General features: G+C 43.0%; 1 protein-coding gene across 8 annotated transcripts in view; it reads right to left on the reverse strand.

Moving 5' to 3' along the window:
* LOC104265012 (integrator complex subunit 6-like) overlaps positions 1-15,394 on the reverse strand; it is a 42,615-nt gene extending 27,221 nt beyond the window's left edge. For all 8 annotated transcript variants that reach the window (XR_009484281.1, XR_009484280.1, XM_059824230.1 and 5 more), the window contains exons 1-2: positions 15,284-15,394; positions 15,120-15,197 (exon numbers count right to left, since the gene is read on the reverse strand). Coding sequence is in view for 6 of the 8 variants with exons in the window: in XM_059824230.1 (XP_059680213.1) it covers positions 15,120-15,197; positions 15,284-15,394 (189 nt within the window). In the remaining 2 variants the exon portion in view is untranslated. The remainder of the gene's footprint in view (positions 1-15,119; positions 15,198-15,283) is intronic.
* Positions 15,395-19,546: the final 4,152 nt, after the last annotated feature.

Raw genomic sequence — 19,546 nt, forward strand, 5'->3', positions numbered from 1 at the left:
GGAGTTGAGCCGCAGAAGAAAGTCTCATTCAGAATCAGTAGCTTAAAAAGTCCTTCAAGACATCGGAGAAACAACAGAAGTAGATTTCAGTTGCAAGAGGCAGGAAAGAACATCTTATAAAATGTTTCAGTGGGGGGAAAAAAAGCCACTACCTTTATCACACAAAAGAGAGCAATATCAAAGTGCATGTAAAACACCACCAAGTTTTGAATGCATAACATATGTGTTCTAATCTCAGCTACACTAGCTTAACTGTCATATTTACTGGTTTTATTGTAGTTTGGTTGGTTGGTTGTTTTGGTGGGTTTTTTTAAACAGTACAACATTTTTGGGCAGCGTGGTTGTTTCCAACTATTTCTTAGCACAGTTCGGTCAGCCTACAGGGGTAGACCCAGAGGTTGGGCATTAGAGCACAAGAATTCCAGGTCCAAAACAGCCTCTCCCGATTTCACCAGCTCCATGAAATCAAGGGAGCTGGTGCTTTTGAGGCTGCAGGTCTTCATCTTTAGTGTTTCTACAGGCAATGCCAAAAGACAGAACTGTAGGGTTTATTGTTCACTGGATTGCTTTCAGATCTGATTCAACAATTGTAACATTACTAAAAATAATCTTCCACGTAAGAAGACAATTTGCAATCCAGCATGCCAATCACAACAGTCTGTGTTACGGTAAGTACTCAATATTTATTTAAACATGCAGATTTTTAGAGTTCTGATAATGTTTCCCTAGAAAGAAGAATTGGATTTTAGTTTAAAGTATTTAAGTTTCTCAACAATTCAAGCTATTATTAAATGCACCCATCTTGGGTAAATCGAGACTAGTTCAGGATAACATGCCTGTGGCATGCTAGGTTGTCAGTGACATCCATTTGGAAAAAATAAGGTAAGAAAAAAATCCAGCTGTTGAAATCTGAAACTGCTCCTGCTATGGAATTTCCAAGTACTGTGTGAAGACAGCAGAGCATTTTGCCTTCCAAATCATCAAAATTGTTAATTTTTAAGTTACATTCCTGTTCACTCGTAACTGTACACATGATCACCACTCAAACCTGTTCATGTCTGTGTGAGAATCAAGATGTTTCTTTTTTAGGGAACTGAAGTATTGCTTTGGACCCCCTACAGTGCCAGAGGCTGCTTCTCCAATACCAAAGTATCTTCACCTCTTTGTAATCTCCTGAACACAGCCCCAGCATTGCTCAGTGGGTTCTGCAGCAGGGAATACCCTCCTCCTATGTAACCTAGAGCTTCCCTGCCTCAGCAACTTTGGAATAGGAATTGTAGCAAAGACAAAGACTATCTTGATCATCCCAGTTTTGCCACGACAAAAATTAGCAACAGGGGAGAGGAGGAGAGGTCCTGGTACCATGTGTCTCCCTTCCCCATGAAGGACAGGGTTATGCTGCTTGTTGGTACAGAACAGTTGATACCCACGCTACCCCTGTGTTTTTTATTTGATGTTTAGAGATTTACTAGCTAGAAATAGCACAGTAGAAGAAAGGTATTGACTATGCTATAAACATTGTGTACAGTTTTATTCAACATTTAAAAGTCCTAAGATAAGCCTACATCACCTACTAATTTCATCCTCACAAATGTTGGTCTGCACTGTGAAAATGGGGCAGAATGAATAGCTCTAAGAGACACTGCCAGACATTGACTCCCCTCCAAATACTTATGAATGCCATTTTTGAGGCAACAGAGCTCTCAGGTTCTATCTATACCTTGGCTGCAGAATAACTCTTCTCTCATTTCAGTACCTGTGCTCTCTAGTTACTTCTATGCAACATTCCAGTCCTGTCACTGCACAATATCAAACAGCCCTTAGTAAAGAAACTCACAAGATCAATTCTTTTTTGTCCTTGGCACAGGACAGCATCACAACACCCACCTCTTAGATACGAGATTAGCATACCTCCAGCACAGAACGATACTGGCACACAGGCCTGAAATCAGCTTATCATTGGGGTAGTGCTGAACACAATGAGCCAGCTTGGATCCAAGCTGTACTGTCCTGGATTTGGAGGACTAGTGAGTGCTGGTGGAGGTACATCAGCAGATCTTACTGGTCTGATGCAAAGCTTGTGGGAAGAGGAGGAAGGTTTGATGGGACCAAGCCAGCTGTGTGCAATTGCTATCGCTGTGTTAGGCTCTCCAGCACACAGTAAATCATTTGTATTACTAGTTTTATTCCCCACTCTTCCAGTCTCCCCTTGCCTTAGATAAGGGTTTGAAACACAGACAGCTGCTACCCCTATCCTCCGCTGTAACAAAGCAAGATTCTAGGGCAAGGATGGATGAGAAGACAAATACGTCTTGGTTAGCAAGCCAGGGGAGCCTATCTTTAGCTTTTCACATGGAAATCTGTTTTGCAAAGCAGAACAGGGAACAGAGTTTCAGGGTAAAATTTAGATATGACCCTACTGCAGGCACAAGGGAAACAAATCCTAGTTGCTCAAGCAGGTATACACTGCTGTTTACTATGAGACCAGCCTAGCAAAAAAACAGCTTTTCAGTTCCCATTTGAGGAGTATTTTAATGGATAGTAAATTCACAGGTTTAAACTACTTCCTCAACAAGCCCACGGAGCGTTCAAGTACAGTGAAGAGTCTACAAGAGCACCTGTCACTTGGTCCTCCTTACATTAAAGCAACAGGTTAGCGATTTAAGGCTAAAGCATTGTGAACAGTAAGCGAATTGTTTCTTCCTGTCAAGTTATTTCTGCTGGTTTTGTAGGACACTCAAATGGAAACCTAGTGATCAAGTGCTTCTTTAAATCCAGAGTGGACTTTTAAAAAACACTTGCTTGAGTCCCAGTCAAAAATAGTCACAGAAGTTTAATACCAGTAAAACATCTCCAAGAGAACAGAGAAGCATAAACTGCCTTAATATATCTTTAGAAAAAATACATCTTTAGAAAAAAAGACAAAAGACACTGGAGTAGATTATTCCTTTAATCCCCAACAGTTGAGACATTTTGACACCAGATTTTTACCAGAAAGCTGTCACTTTGCTTGTCCTCCATCTCTATCCATTTCCAGGCACCACAACTCCTCCCTTTTCTCCAGCTCTGGGACAGACTATGTACTTTGATAACAAACACAGAGTCTCTCCTCCCCTCACCCAATTTTTTTTTTTTTTTCCTACACAGCTGGAGACAGCTTTAGTGCAAGGAAGAACGTGTCACACGCTGGCTGCCTTTAGGCCAGCAAGCAGTGCAATACAAACAAGGCAGTGGTTCTGAAGATGACAGCCACAGTACTGCATTTCAGGGGTTTTATTTCAGAATACCTGTCCTGTAGTCTAGTCCTGTAGACTCGTCACTCAGTGGCTGAAGTGCATCTTCCAGTTTTATTTCATCCAAAAGCAATCCAGTTCTTACACTCCAAAGCAGGTCTGCAATGTGAACTGAGGTGCACAGGAGATCCCTTTAATTGCACATTTCTAAGCTGAACTCTCTTGTAGGTGCACCAATCAAAGACTAATTCATTTATAAAATAGACTGGACCAGCTTGTTTTCTGAAGCATATACTAGTGAATGTGAACAAGATCAGAACTGCATTCCAGTGCGATATTGACAGGCAGTCAATTACACAGAAAAAAGCATTTCTCCATGGTATCTCAAAAAAAATTTTTTTTAAAAAAGTCACACACCTTAGGAAACAAGCTCAGTCAAACTACACGATGTGGTTCACTGTCCTTTTAACATGACTTCAACATTAAACAGGATATAAAAATGCTTTTCCATCCAAGAAGAATTAAAGATGTTTATGGAAGAACAACTCATATTAATCTTTAAGTATAGTATCCATGGAAAACACTACTAGAGAGGCTCTTAAGCTCCAGTTACAAAATGAGTACTGCAGCCTTCTGTTAATGTCAGCATTTATAGAGAAGCAGTACCTCCACCTGTTAGAAACGTCAAACAGAGAGGCTCAAAGCTGAAACTATGCTTGGAATCAAGTGCTAATAATAATCAATGCCAAGCAAAAAAAAAAGCCCACACTACCTTTTTATTTATTACCTGCTGCTCCTGCTTTAATCCCTCTCTGGATTTAGCTTTTTGGTCAAAAATATTTCACGTGTTTTGACAGCTACGGTCACCACACTTTTTACTGCGCAAGGATGAAAGGACTACACACGAAGAAAGTATAAATACCAAAGAGATCATAGTATCACCCTGTTTCAAAAAGCATTCTTTTTTAAATAAAAGAACATTATCTGGTTAAAAAAAGCAGTATTTCTGAGAAGCACTCGACAAGCTAAGACATTTCAGTACAGAGTTGAACCAGAACAAGCTATGTTTCACACAATAGCTTAATGGAGAGGGAACACAGAAGTAATCATACAATTTGCAGCTCTAGTACGGTAAGCAAAACAAGAGGCTATGTGCTTCTGTTCAGCAGCATAGCAGTCATTTTAGAAATACCATTATCGGTACATCTAAAACAAACACTGTAGAAAGGGCAACAGTTGAAACATGGAGGTTTCAATCAAAAATTTGCATTTACCCAGAGCACCCGTTGCTCTTCCAGACTATCAAGCATGCTTTCAATGCCAGTCAGCCCCCAGCTCTGTCCTCCTGGCCCCTTCCTACTCCCAACGTGGCTGGAAAAGTCACAAGGAATAAAGGCAATAGCTAAGAGGTTACAGAGTGTGCGCTATCGGCACAAGGGATTCTTCATGGCACATTTTTGGGAATTGAGTGGAAGAGAATTACTGATGATCCTCTAGCTTTACAGCCCAGAGCTACGACGACACAGCATGATTCACTCTCATCCTGAGAACTGTCACATTTCTCCCCCCTCCTCCCAAAAGCACATCACAGAATGAGTACAGCACTCCAAAGTGCTACATGTATTGCAAGTTTACTCTGAATCTCAAGAAGGAAACAAATCTAGAGGAGGTCTTCTAATCAACAAATCTCTTCAATTCACATCTGAAATGCTATCCAAGGCACTGGCTGGGAAAAAAAAAGATAGTCTTTAGATCACAATTAAATTCATATACTCACTGAAGGAACACAAATTGAGAAACCTCAACTAACTAGTCTAGCAAATAACATCAACTTCACCTTCAAGCCTGATACAGCAAAAAATATGTTGGTGGAGCTGGTAGCATTGTCATTGTCAGTTTGTTGTTTTACAGAGTAAGTCACAGCTTTCCTCTAGAGTCCTGCAATTCAAAAGTAACTATCTCAGCTTCAGCTCTTTTGGTTAACTGAAAGCACTCACTGCCTTGCTCTACCTTGCAGCACCCTGCACACTTCTTCACGTACTGTCACGCTGAGGATCTGGCTGGCCTGAGACTATGCCCACGTGAGTCCCCAGGGCTTGCAGGCTGCCTGCCTCGCAGCAGGCCAGGCCCTGTTCCCAGCCCAGGGCACCCACCACGTCCCCAGCCTGCGAGCAAGCGCACCATCAGGACGCCTGGCAGGGGCTAAAGGCATCGAGTGTTCTGGCTCGACAGATGCAGATTTTCCCAGAGTTTAACTTCCCCCCCCAGTAAAAACCTACTAGCTCTACTGCTAAATTGCTATGAAGACCAATACTAATGCATTATTCTCACTTATAAGCAGAGCATAGCAACACCAGCTTAACCACACTGTAGATCTTTGTTTTCAGTCAAATTAGTCGTTCAACAGCATCCATCTTACGAAGATTTGTATTTTTTTTAAATACTACTTCACACGTCTAAGAGTTTAAAAGCATCTCTGAAAACACAGCCAAATCAACAATCACACTCATCTTTAAAAAGCAAAATTAAGGAGTTCTGAAGCATTGATTTTGTAACCTAGAATAACATTTAAAATATCTAGTGCTGTTATTCCTGAAGCCCAAGCAAAGAATCACAGTAACTGGGTAAAATGTGAGATTGACCCTTTAGTTAGAAAATAATAAGGAAAAAAAAGCGCTATTTAGAAGAAAACAAGGCTCTGGTTTACTTATCTGGTAATAAGCAGTTCAAGTCTCAGAGACACTTGTAAATGTCAGATCTTACACCAGAAGAAATTTTGTCTTCCAAATACTCTGCAGAGTGAATATACAGATCAATACAAGTCTATGGGCAACCACAGATTCTGATCTGCACAATAATCGAGCCTCATTAAAGGAATATACTTTTTCCTTGGCACCTTACTCAAACGTTAACCCCAGAACATGCTGCTTACAGCTGAAATTGATTACTACACAACTATTTTCTGACTATTCTAAAATTAGCAAGAAAAATGCAAAGCAAAAAAGATTCCTTTAAATTACTACCTGCTACACTTTTTTTGGGGGGAGGGGGTGGTGTAGAAGCACAATAGTTACATATTTAGTGGTAAACTGTAAGAATAAAGTTTAAGAAGGAAGAAAAAATTCCAATACTCTAAATCTACAAGAATTAATTACTTAAGTAACAATCTGCATTTAAAATTCAGAACAGCAGCAACTGCTCTTTCCATTGTAGCCTACGTTATTAAATAAAATCAGGGATGCAGGCATTCAAAATATAGAGAGTGGAGAAGAGAATCGCTAAAGACTGGAGACATCCAGAATCTTCTCACAGGGGCCTTGGACTCACACTGCTCTCCCCTCCAAAAGCACTGATCTCCAGAAGACAAGTCATACGGTACAGAAATTATTTTTTCCCCGTTTGATTCCAACTGTCTGAAGTATGAAAACACTGTAGGAGACAGCACTCAGTTTTCTCTTTTCTTGTTCACGGTTAAGCTCAGAACGTCACCCTTGCACCACTGCTGCAAATCACAGTTCTTTCTGACAGGCTTTTTTGAAAAACATACAAGGGTGAACATTGTAGAAGTGTCTGCAACATTAATTACCTTTTTCCGTTGTTACAATGTAAGACAATCAGCATTTAACACCATGTTAGTTTTTCATGAAGCTTAAGAATAATAAACGCCCATTTTCAAGATATCGCAGAAGTATTTTGTGCATATTTTTAGCTACACCACAAACCCAGGTTACAAGGCCTAGGCCTTCTTCCAGAAATACAAACAAAAAAGAAATCTTTTAAAAAACCCCATGTGTGAAACTCAAGTACTAATGGCCCAAAAGGGCAGGAGGCAGCCAATAAAGATCACATGTGGCAGGAACCACCACCTTCACAAAGCACCTTCCTTCTTACAGAAGATTTCACTACAAAAATACAACTAGGGAGATCCAACTCAACTGTTCACTTCCACATTTTAAGCTTCTATTTTTAAAATAAAAGCGACCTTTGCACTGAGGATGAGTTAAGCCTCTTAGTGCAAACATATCTACTTTTGTCTAGTTTATCCTGTAGTCTTAAGGGCTTACATCTTTGAATGTGTCCAAGACCAAATAAAGAACCAAATAAAAAGATGAAAAAATAAATTGCTACAGTGGCTATGAACAACAGATGTTGGTTTACAGTCAAGGCCTCTGGCATCTCATCAATAGTATGAAGCAGCAACACACTTCAGATGAAAAAAGCAAGCTTTTAGTTTGCAGATTTCTCTAGAAACATAACCAGTTAAAATATTTTCATTAAGAATTAACCTAGCAACAGAGACTCTCCCTTCCCACGAAGACAAGTAGCAGATGAAAGCACAAGTTCAAGTATTTAACTAACTTCAAAAACTAATGATAAAAATGACAGCCAAGCAGAGTTCGGTCCATCATATCTATCAAGAAGTTGTTAATTTCTGAACTGCCCTCCCATTTAAAATCAATTCCTTTCAAAAAAAAAACCTCAATCACTTTCTTCTTGCATGAACTGGAAATTTTACAAGAGACCTCAATTTCAGAATGCACCAAACTTTCTTTTAGAAGAATGAATCACTCTGATTATTACTGGTTTGTTTGTTTCTTTAAAAGGGAAAGGTACATTACCATGCACAAAATTGCTTAGTATAGTGCTTTCTCCTCATCACACCAGTTCCTGCAAAAGATGTTCACTACAACTCACAAACAAAAGGCAGACAGAAAGAAGCAGTCACTCAGGACAGGGAGAAATAAGCAAGGCTAGCATGCTTGTGCAAGTTTAAAAGCATTTTAACATGCTTTACACCACCCAGTATGTTGTCTCTCAAGAAGGGGAATGTGCTTTTTAAAGGATGCTCTCTACTGGAACCCATTTAGTACCTTTATAAGCTAAAAGAAGCTACAAAACTTTATTGCATGCTTGCTGCAGGGATGCCAACTGATAATTCCTAAGTTTTTAGTAAATTAGTAATAATTAAGTAAATTTTTAGATTTTTTTTAGATTGAGACACATGCACTGCAATATATAAAATACAAACCTACCACTGGCGCCAACAAGAACCTTTTAACTGTCTTTGGCCTTACTTGTCCAACTCCAAAATAGATACTTAATTTAAAAAAAAACAACAAAAAAATAATCTTTTTGCATGCATACACACAGAGCACACATCCTTCATTCAAAGACTTAAAATGATAAGGCAATTAAATAGAAAGGAACAGATAAAAACTGTTTGGTTGGGATTTCTCAAACAGTAATAAGTGGATTTTGTTTTGTACTCAAAAAGAGCTAGACAATCAGGATTTGCATGAGTGCTCCTTAAACAATTAAGTGACTTCTGTTTCTTTTCTTAAAGTCATTGTGTTTAACAAAGGAAGAGCAATTGTTGGCTTTAACCTGCCAGTCATTTACGCTGTAAGTCATCCTTCTGAACATAAGCAAATTCCATGACAAAACCCAAACCAAACACAGTGGAAGATGTATTGCAAGACTGGAGGAGAGGTGTGCTTAGTACTTCACAGGCAATGGAAGATGTTAGTGTTCAGAAACAGAAATATTGCTATGATTAACTCCAAACATGTATGGTGGTAAAATAGGAATGACTATCTCTCTCCACTAAACAAATACACAACATAGCCTCCTAAATTAGCGATCAAGAACAGACACTGTGTATCCTACCTACATTTCATCCAGTTCTTCAGTACTATATTCTGCATCGGTTTTTTTATCCTTCCAATAATGCTTGGCTAGTAGGTTCACTAAGTTCGTACATTATTTACATCTGGAGAGAAAGATAGGCCTCTCCCATTTACCTCAGTTTTCTTTCCCTTTTGCATCCTTCCGATATCAGCTTCCCTCCTGCCCCTGCAGCTGCTATCTGCCTTGCACCAACAATTCTGCCTGCATACCTCACTACCAACTTGCAAACCTTCAACCGTATTTCCAGCTGTTCATACATCCTTTTCCACAGCGCAGGTCAGACCACCAAGTACTTGCATTTGCCAGAAGCCAAAGCTTTTACATGTAAAACTGATGGGTTTCCATGTCTCAAGGTTCCTGTAAAAGCCTAATCAATTTAAGATTGTTCTATGGATTTGCTACAGGTTAGCTTACTAGGTATTCCTCTGGTTTTCTTCTTTGACAAAAGTTAAAACACAAACAAATGCATCTCCTATCACCTCAGGCAGCTTTCCCGAAGATCTCTGCCTCAAACCCAACAGGTTTCACAGCTGGGTTTCTCTTTCTCCCTGCAGCTCTGGATCAGGAGGCTCTGCTTTTATTTCTTCCAGAAACAGACAAATAGATCTGACATCTCTGTTTTGCAGCACAGCCTATTCATTTGCCACCTCCCTTTGCAGAGTCAGCGGTAATTTGTTACATTCTACACCATCACAGCTTCTATGTGAAAGCAGAATTAAAAAATGCAGGCAAAAGCTTTTGCAATCTCTTTCTTTTTTTTGTGGCACAAAGTTAGTCTCCCTGAGTCTGACCTTATGAACTCCCAGTTTTGAAGCACTATTTTAGTACCCATAAATGAACATCTTATTTACATATAGTAAGTACTCTTTGGTAAGACTTAAAAGAGCCTTCTACAAATTCCTATTCCAGCCTCTAAGGTATCCCAATCCAACACCAAAATCAAGGGTCATCAAGCTCAACCCCTTATGAGACTTTCAGGGAAACAGAAGTCACTCAGCCTCCATCACCAAGGGCTGCTTCCGCAAGAGAACTCTGTAGCACTGAAACATATGTTCAGACTAGCAGGGAACAGCAATAGAAGTGGAAAGCATCCTATCTATCAGTCCCAGTTTGCATTTCTCAAACAGTAAAGGGTTTCACATACACTGTATTAAGGATTTTGAGCTACTTCTCAGAGAGCTACATACATATTTCTGCACCCAAATTCAGGGAGCCTATTTTTATAGTGCAGTCACAACTGACTCTTGAATTCAGCATAACATAACAGAAAGAGGAAAATAAATATAATTTCAGGTTCGGCAGAGTAAACATAACTTAAGTTCTCTCAGTCCTCTGACTTGTGACCAGATCACTTACGAAGGTCATACTACAGAGTCTCACAAGAACGTAAAACGAAAGCTGCATTTCTGTGACCCTATCATAAATAATATTCCTCAAGCACTGAGGAAAGGTCATGTCACTGACAGCAGCCAGATACCAGTCACAAGGGAAGAAGGCAGTCCAGTTAATCAATAACTTCACATAAGACCACGACTGGGTTTTTTGTCTGGGTCTGAACTAGCCATTTGCAGCACAAATCCACAGGCAAACCACAAACTGCAGGATGCGAGGTTTAACAAAAATCAAGAATGGAAAAAACCCTAAGAGCTAAACCTTGCTTTCCTTTTCAAAAACTCTTTTTAGGCAGAGATTTTGGTATGAGCTCCATTTACAGAGAAATCTAGGTAGATCTTGCTGAAATCTCCCTCCCTCTTCCCTGCATCACTAGAAAACAGGAAAAGCTTGGGGGAAGGGGGCAGTTAAGAAGACTCTTCCCTTCTCACCATACTTTTACTCTAGCACCACTACTTCAGGAAAAAACAAATAAAATGGCTTAAGATTCTGTCCATTTATACCGTGGCATGTGCTTAGATGTAGAGAAACAGATATATTTGTTAGAGGGAAAAAAAAAAAAGCAGCTGAGGATCCTGGAAGTTTATGTGATTTCAAAAAAAGCAACTGGGCAACTACATAGAAAAAGCCACAGAAGACCATTACTGGCACACCAACCCTCAGCATGGGTCTCTGAACCGCAAACTGTGGGAGCTTGGGTAAGTGCTCTGCAGAACTGTCAGTAATACGCTTGGCCTCTTTTCACCCTCCTCCCCAGGCATTCGGTATCAGCCACGTTTTGCAGAAAGGGAAGAGAAGGGTGGGGCTGGCACACTTGTCTTGGAGGTACTGCAACGCCAGGTCAAAGCACAGATGGGATGGAGCAAGCTCCAAGTTCTAACAATCCATGAATACAAAGTCTTCAAAACAAGGACATATCAGGTACCATATTCATTGAATCAGACAACGCATTTGTCTTAGCTAGAAGGCCAAGAACATAAAATATTGTGCCAGACAGCAAGGCTGTTCTTAAGCCCATTTTTTTCACCCAAGAGAACTGGATACACATGGGAGAGTAAATTCCTTCAATACCTAAATTTAAGCACTAGTGTTTTAATTGTAATAGATACCTGCCACATGCTACTGGATACAAAGGAGTTTTACTACAGGTATCATTAGCTTCCCAAGCATGTCAAACACCCAAAATCAGAATGGGCTAGCTTACATCAAGGCTGCTAACATGCCACTAGCCTGAGGCAGACTCGCTTGACAGCATCCTGTTACAATTTTAATCTAAAAACAGTGGAGGAAAAGCATCTTTATACAGTATAAACAGTTGGTTGAACATTCCCTCTTCATGAAATAACATACTATTTTTCCCTCCTAGTCCATAAAATGGGAGTCTGACTCAACGTTCAACAGAACTTGCAGGTATCTTTCCATTGACTTATACAGGATGACATCATTAGACAACTGCAGGTTTACACCTTTCATAACATGCTTTTAAAATATTGAATATTTGTCTCTTACTGAAGAGCATTTTGGAAGCTAAGTAAGAGCTGTAAATGGCTGCATCATAATTACTGCCACAAATCACCATCTATACATTATGTAATGAACAGGAGCAAAGCAGCTGAAGGTTCCAGGGTCATTTACTGCAGGAGTGGAACTGAGATTTCTACCATCCCCATCTCACTGTCCCCGCCTTCCCAGGACAGCACCCTGTCTCCTCTTTAGTCACATGCCACCACAGTTCTTTGCAGAGCTACACTGCAAACTCAGAGACTAAATAATCCCATTTTAAAATAAGTGGCACAAACAGAGAGCTACGAACAGTCAATTAAAAACAGGAGCAACTAGGAGAGGGACCACAGGTCTTGTAAATAATTTCAAACTCTTTATACTGAAGACCATTCCAGGAACATCACCTTACTTGCACATATTTCAGCAAATCATTTGTGCAATAGCAGGATCCTTTCACTTAGCACAATACCACCATGTATGCGATGTTTTCTTGAGATATTCTTGTCCATCAAAAGCGAACCACCACTGTTGATTTAAAATACTTTAAGGCTACAGGTAAACAAATTCTCAAACAAGAACAATGCGCTCATCTCCCAGTTACCCCTGTTCCAAGCTGATGTTCCTATAATACCTCTACTTCCTGGGTGGTCTCAACTCCACAAGAAGATTATTTCCCTCAATTGCTTCACTGGTAACCTTAAGAACTATCTGTGAGATTATATAATTTAATTAGCGTAAATCACAAAGAAAACAAGAGGATAAAGCAGCCATTAACCAAAACCAGCCACTACTGCACATACTTGGAAAGCAGACTGGCAAAATACATTCACTTGTCAAGTTTGTTTTCTCCTTCTCTGAATCAAGAGAGATGAAGTATCTAACTACAGTGGCATTAGCAAAGAAACTGAATTGTATTTCTTTTACAAGCATGTTTTGTAAGACATACAGAATCTGGCCTACACCAGAAAGTTTTCCTGGCATAACCATGGCTGTTGGAAAACACAGCAGGGAGGCATCATAAATACCAGGAAAAGGTCTTGAGAACACATCTTCAAACAGGGGAAGGATCATGTTGTTGCTGTAAGGCTTTCTCAGCTCAAGTAAGAGACAAGATGACACCCTAACCGCACTAATTTATGCCATGAAGTCTTTACGTAATAGTTGAACTTGAGTTGTAATCATAATTATTATAAACATATTTATTGCCTCTGCAGCCTGTTCCTACACAAGTTACTAAGTTTTGAAAAAATATTTTAAGATTGTTTAAGGTCCAATTTAAAAATCAGCATGCTAAAGGTAGAAACATAAATTTCTAAGAAGAGACATTAGCAAGTTACAAGAACAACAATACTTTTTTTTTCCCCCCCTTGGCTATTTACTGTATGTCAAACATGATTCAATGCTACGATTGGTATCACACAGTCCCATTTATTTCAATTACTATTTACTAAAACCAGGAACACAGTCAGATGCTCATTAGTACATCAGAATGTACACAGATGCTCATTAAACATAAGGATCTTCCTCAGCAAATCTGAGTATATATGTGGTAATAACCTGTAGCATTACCTCACAGACCTCCAGCAGACGAGTGGGGTTTTTTTTATTAAATCACCAGTATGCTTGCTATCACTGCAGTGGAAAGGTTTCTTCCTCAAACTTAAGAAAGGTCTACTTGTAATATACTTGACGCACAACTAGGAGAAAAAAATCCTTAACACAAGAAATCTACAGTTAACACTGTCATAACAAAGATTTGGGTTTTGCATCCAGCCACAAACACGGATGGGGAAAAGAATGTGTGCATTATGCCTAAAAAAACCTTTCCAAGGCAGACCTAGGTTTTTTTGATAGATAGTAGATTTCTGTAACTCAAGGATGGTTTCAACTCACAGAAATAGGATGACTTCCGCACCTTCTTCTGAGGAAACGAAAGGTGCAGTAACAAATTATAAATACTGACTCACTAAATTACTTCTGTCACTTCAGAGAGCAGGCTGTACTTTTTGGTTGTATAAATATATTGCTGATGAAAGGAGCAAAGATTCATAGCTCTTGATAATTAAGTTTCCTCATTATCAAAAGAGGTGACTAGACAGCATCAGTGAGCAGTTATTTTTACACCTTCTCTCCAAGAAGTTTTAGCTGGGGGATCTAGAGAGGGTTCTCTCTTCTTCTCTAGGATGACCAGCGACAAATTTTTACATCAATGTCTTTGGCCTTCATAGTATGGGTCTAAGGCCCAATGGTTATGATAACTACTATATAGTCATGGCAAATACAGTCCTCATCCAGGACTATTCAGGAGGATACTAAAGCACCCACAGCAATGATTTTAGATAAAGCATGCTACAGAAAAAATATTTTAAATTAAGTTAGACGTTTCTATCAGCAAGTTGAAAGCTACAGTTTAAGTGAAACAGAGCCCTGATTTTTCTTCTCTTGCCCTAACCTCGTGGCACAGTCGGCATGACAAATGGCATGGCCCTACTTGCCTCAGTCTTGAGGAACAAGAAAAGAGGGACAAGAGATGCCAGCCAGGCAGACTCCACATCCAGATCCCCACCACCCTACACGGAGATGTCCACCCGAGTCCCAGTTATGAGCACTCTACACAAAACCGGTGCGGGTTACAGTGCAGAGACGTGGGGGGGGCGGGACACACGACACCCCGACACCCCAACACCCACACTGCCGCTTCTTCTTTCCTCGCAGAGGCGGAGAACAGCCCCCAGTGCCTTCGTCCCCAAAGCCACGGCCGTGCCGGAGGCGGCAGCGGCGGAGCGCGGCACGGGGGCTCCGCGGCTGCCCCCCGCCCCCCGCTGCCAGGCGGCGGTCCCGCGGGCGCGAGGAGGGCGCTGCCTCCTGCCCTAACCCCGCGCCCCCGCAGCCCGGCCGGGACACGACCTCCGCTGACGGGGCGTAAAACGGCTGCGAGAGGGGCCGGGACCCGCGGTGGAGGGCTGAGGCGAGGCGCGGCCCCCGCCGGAGCCGCCGCCTCACGGAGGGCGGGCGAGCAACGGCCCGGGAGGCGGAGCGCGGCCGGCCGCCCGCCTCCCTCGGCACGCCGGGGCGGTGAATCACGCTCCCGTCCGTCTCCTCCCCCCCCCCTCCTCCATCTCAGCAGCGCCCTCAGCCTCTCTCCTCCATACAAAAGCAAAATGTCCGCCATCTTCACAGGCTGCTGCTGCCGCCGCCGGGCCGGACGGGGCTGCGCCGCGCCGCCGCCACGCGAAGGGCGGCCCCGCGGCGGGGCCGGGGCGGCCGCAGGGGGGCCGGGGCGGCCGCAGGGGGGGTTATTACCTTGATGCAGTAGGGCGGCTCGTCGAAGGTAACCAGCATGTACCTGTCGCCGCGGCTGGCCGGGTCCCGGGCCCGCAGCTGTGGAGAGAGCGGAGAGAGGCGGCGTGAGCGGGCGAAGGGGGCGACCGAGGCGGCGGCGGCGGCCCCCTCGGCCCCACACTCACCTTCATGAAGATCTCCACGGCGCCCTTGGCGATGTCCAGGTAGCTGGTGCCCAGATACGCCCGCTGGTTCATGGAGGCGGACGTGTCTATGAGGAAGAGGAGGATCGGCATGGTCCAGGCAGAGCCCCGGCCCGCCGGGCACCCTGCGGGGAGGAGGGAGAGGCAGGGGGAGCGGCTCGCTCACTCCCCCTTGGCCGGCCGCCTGTCCGCCCGCCCCGGCTAGGCTCCGCTCCGGCTGCGGCCGCTGCGGCTCGTTACTGAGCTGCCTGTGTTCGCCGAGACTCAACTTCTCTTCCCTGAGCTTCCACCAGCACCATGTGACCAGCGCGCACGCCATTGGCTGCCAATTATACCCATATTTGCATATTCATGGCCGAGAGGGGGAGCAGGGAGGCGGCGGGGTGACGAGGGACGCGGGAGGCGCCGTCCACCGGGCCCCTCCGCGCGCGCGCCGCACCTGTCACCTCGCTCCGCCCCTCTGCGGGGTTCCCCGCCCCTCGCCCCAGGGGCCGCCCCGCCCCGTCGCGGGGGCACCCCGGGGAGGCGGAACGGCGGGTGGCGGCGCCGCCTCACGGCCCCCCCACCCCCCCCCACCCCCCCCAGCCCAGGACCCGAACCGCCGCTGCGGCCCTTTCCTGCGGCTGAGTCACCACACGGCCGTGGGGCGCCGAGCCGCTGCCTCGCACCTGCCCGCCGCGGCCTACCCTTACCACAGCCCGGTCCTCGACGGCACCGCCGGCGCTGAGGGGAGCGGGCAGGAGCTGTAGGCTGGCCCTGGGGAACCGAGCGAAGCAGCGCAGCTAATCAGCCGGTGATATAATCGCTCCGTTTCTGGTCTTTAGAGGTTTCACTTAAGCACTAAGTCCTCAGCCCTCCACGTGCGACTGTTTTCCAGTCAGGTAACGGCCATCTTCCAGAAGCAGCAGCCAGTTCGGGTGTCGCGCACCACCCTCGCGCGCTCACAGGGCGCCTCACGGTACACGGATGAAGGCGACAACTGTGGCAAAACTGAAAATACATAAAACCCTGCATTATTTCCTACGGCTCAGGTGAAAAAGAAAAAAAAAGTCTCGATCCGAATGAAGGGATCAAGGTGTCCTGCTCTGAGGAAATGGAGGCCTCGGCCCTTGAGCAGGCTGTGCTGGGATGGGCCCCTGCGCGCACACAGGCCCGAGCAGCTACTACCGACTGTAACTGGATAAGTGGAACGAGACTGAGGAAATACTTAGCGCTATGTCTGTTCGTGAATGCTTGTTTGCGTCCAGGATCGAATCCAAAAAACACAAAGGCAGCACTGTCAACCTGAATCTTAGTTTGAAATAATAATTAATAAACTGATAATATTTTCCAACGCTTTTACATTCAAAGGCTTTTTCCGCAGGTTTTTTTTGCCGTTCATTTGAACAACGGGCAAAGAGCTGGTTTCAGTTTTCGCTCCATTTTTGTGTAGGATTTGGACAACGCTGTTGTTTCATAACACCACAAGTGAATTCTAAAATCCCCATTACAAAGCATTACGAAATATGAATGTTTGTAAAGATACCATTACCCATCTTGAGCAAAATAATCAGAGGTGTAAATTCATTTAATTCAAGGATGTACTTGTCCCTTTTGTCACCAAAAAAAACCCCCAACATCTGAATACAGGACAGTGGCAAGTCTCTATATGGGTTTTAGAAAGAAGTTTGTCTTTTCAAAAATCTTAGCTTCTGCAAATATTTTTCATATAACATTATCAAATTATTAAATTTTAGTGAACCAAAATGGATAAATTAAAAGCAGCTGATTTTGAAAACAAATACCATCAAACTGGGAGACTATATTCCGTTATCCAGGCCCTCTCCATAAGTTGCATGTGTGCCAGTGCAACTGTGATCAAGGTTTCTGAATTTTAGCAATCATAGCAGAAATGCCAGGAGGGATAAACAGATAAACATTTTTACGCAAGTGATTAGTGCACATGAATGGAGCCAGACTGAAAGAAATGGGATTTTAATCTCTATAGATAAGACAAAAATGCAGATACTGTATTTTTGTACCACTGCATGTTAGTCTGGAAAGACAGCTCCTGGATAGGAATAGATTTGCTAAGGACTGAATGGAAACTAAACTATTGGTAGAAGATGCCCGCTGATACCACTAGGTCCCTGCACTGAGAACTTGATGAGGCCACCTATGCATTTCTCTCGCATCAGCCAGATGAGGTCAGAGACTAACTTTTCACTCCAGCTGACCTCAGCCAATTCGAACTGGCAACCTAGAGGCCCCACGTCCTAAAGTCAGACTATACAAAATGCTAAACAATTACAAGTTCATACCCTCACCATATTTTTTTTTTACTCCAGACTGCCAGATACCTAAAAGCCACTTCTCTCACATTCAAACATAGTATTTAAAGGTCAAGGCGAAACTCTCTTGTTTCCCGTTTCAGAGGCTGACCTTTCCGAAGGCAGAAGCAGGCTGCAGGTTCACATATTCTCCCTCTCTCTTTGTTGAGGATTTTGGCTTTTGGAGCCTGCTCCTGCTGGACACCACAAGAGCTGAAATCTAGGATTTTTCTGGGCACAATGCAAGACATTTGTTTAGTTTAATGAGACTTTTTTTATTCCTGAAAATAACAGATACCATGGTTGCTAATGTGCATGAATGCAGCTAGAGCGAGTGGCTCTTTACTGCTCCTCCATACAGTTTGTGTTTGCAGTGCTGACCACGTGGCAGCTATGGCAGCAGACATTTGCTACATCTGTAAAGCTCAAACTTTTCTTGTTTTTTAATTGAAGTTACACTCATGTACATTTCTTCAACTGCAATAGTTAAAGAAATTGTCTCTATGGGGAAATTAATCAGAACAGCTACTGCAGATTAAGCTCTCCTATAATTAAATATTTTGAAATAGCTCCCATGTAGATATTCTATCCCACAGTAAAAAGGAACATAAGACTGGAAGAATCATTTTGGTCAATTTCTGACTGAACAGATCAGTGGTATTTTTCCCCTGTTGTGCTGATAAATTATTATTTTTCTGTTCCTCATCCTAACACAGCTTAACATCTAAGCTGTTTCCTCTAACAGGATTTTAGCTCTAACAATCTTCCTTTTGTCTGAACACTTTTATATTGCTTCATCTGTTACTTTTTTCTTACCTAGCGGCTTTCTGACCTGAACAAGTAATATACCTGTGAGACACTAGCCATGCTCCTTTGGGCACTGAGGAGGTCAGCTTTGGCACTGATTAGCCATCTGAATTTGGGGCACGCTTGATACCTTAGTCAAAAATTATCTACTTAAAATCTGGCTTGACAGCTAAACCCTTCAAACCTCCCTCCACTTCTGTGGTTCCCTATCTTGGCCTTGTAATACAGCTGCCCTGATGACTTTCCTGCTTGATTTAAAAGGCTTCAAGCCAGAGCAGAAATGGTGACTGCTAAATCTCTATAAAAATACTGATGCATCCATCCCATGAGCTGGGAGGTATTATCCCTATCATATAGAAAAAGGTCTGCCAGCAGAGCTAAGGGACTTGCTTAGCACCACACAAGATGCAATTTTCAGTACCCCAGTGAGAATTCACAAGTGTTTAGTTCTTAGCCAGACACAGATCTATACTGTCCCTTTCAGAAAGATTAAATCCCCTATTTACGTAAAGAATTTGTGTACAGCTGAACTCCAGTATGAAAGGTAAGAAATGGTGATAACAACTTCTCTTTCACAGCTCCAGTAACTATATGGCAGAGCGAGAGTACAGAGAATTATATTCAAGATGGCAGAAGCTGAGCAAATTCAAGTTGTTTGATATTGTGTGCTGTGTGGGGGCTAAATATTCTCACCCGTCAGCAGATAGCTGCTCTTATGCCAGACACTAGAAAAGGCCAGGCTGCTTGTGCTGGTGTGTCACACAGCCCCTTCTGAAAAAAAAGCAAAGCAGTATTTTCCAGGATATTGCTCAGCAGCACCTTTTTTTTTTTTTCCTCTCGCTATTTTGTAACTACACTACAAACTTCCACAAAATTGTAACTCACCCCTTAAAGATTTCTGCCCCTTTCACTTGCTCCATCTACTTTCTGCAGTCATTCCACTGAAGACAAGCAAGAGTTTGGGAATCTGATCCAAAGCTTGCCTTTCTGCTGCCTTTCGGGAGTCTGGGTCTGTAGACTGGAAGACAGTAATGGAAGCTGAGGTGCAAATCCCACATTACTGTGGGCCATCAGACTTTGTGTAAGTCTCCCATGGAGATGTGCACCTGAATTTCTTTTCACAGGCTTC

The sequence above is a fragment of the Gavia stellata genome, chromosome 14 (assembly GCF_030936135.1).
Source record: "Gavia stellata isolate bGavSte3 chromosome 14, bGavSte3.hap2, whole genome shotgun sequence".
Classification (NCBI taxonomy): Eukaryota; Metazoa; Chordata; class Aves; order Gaviiformes; family Gaviidae; genus Gavia; species Gavia stellata.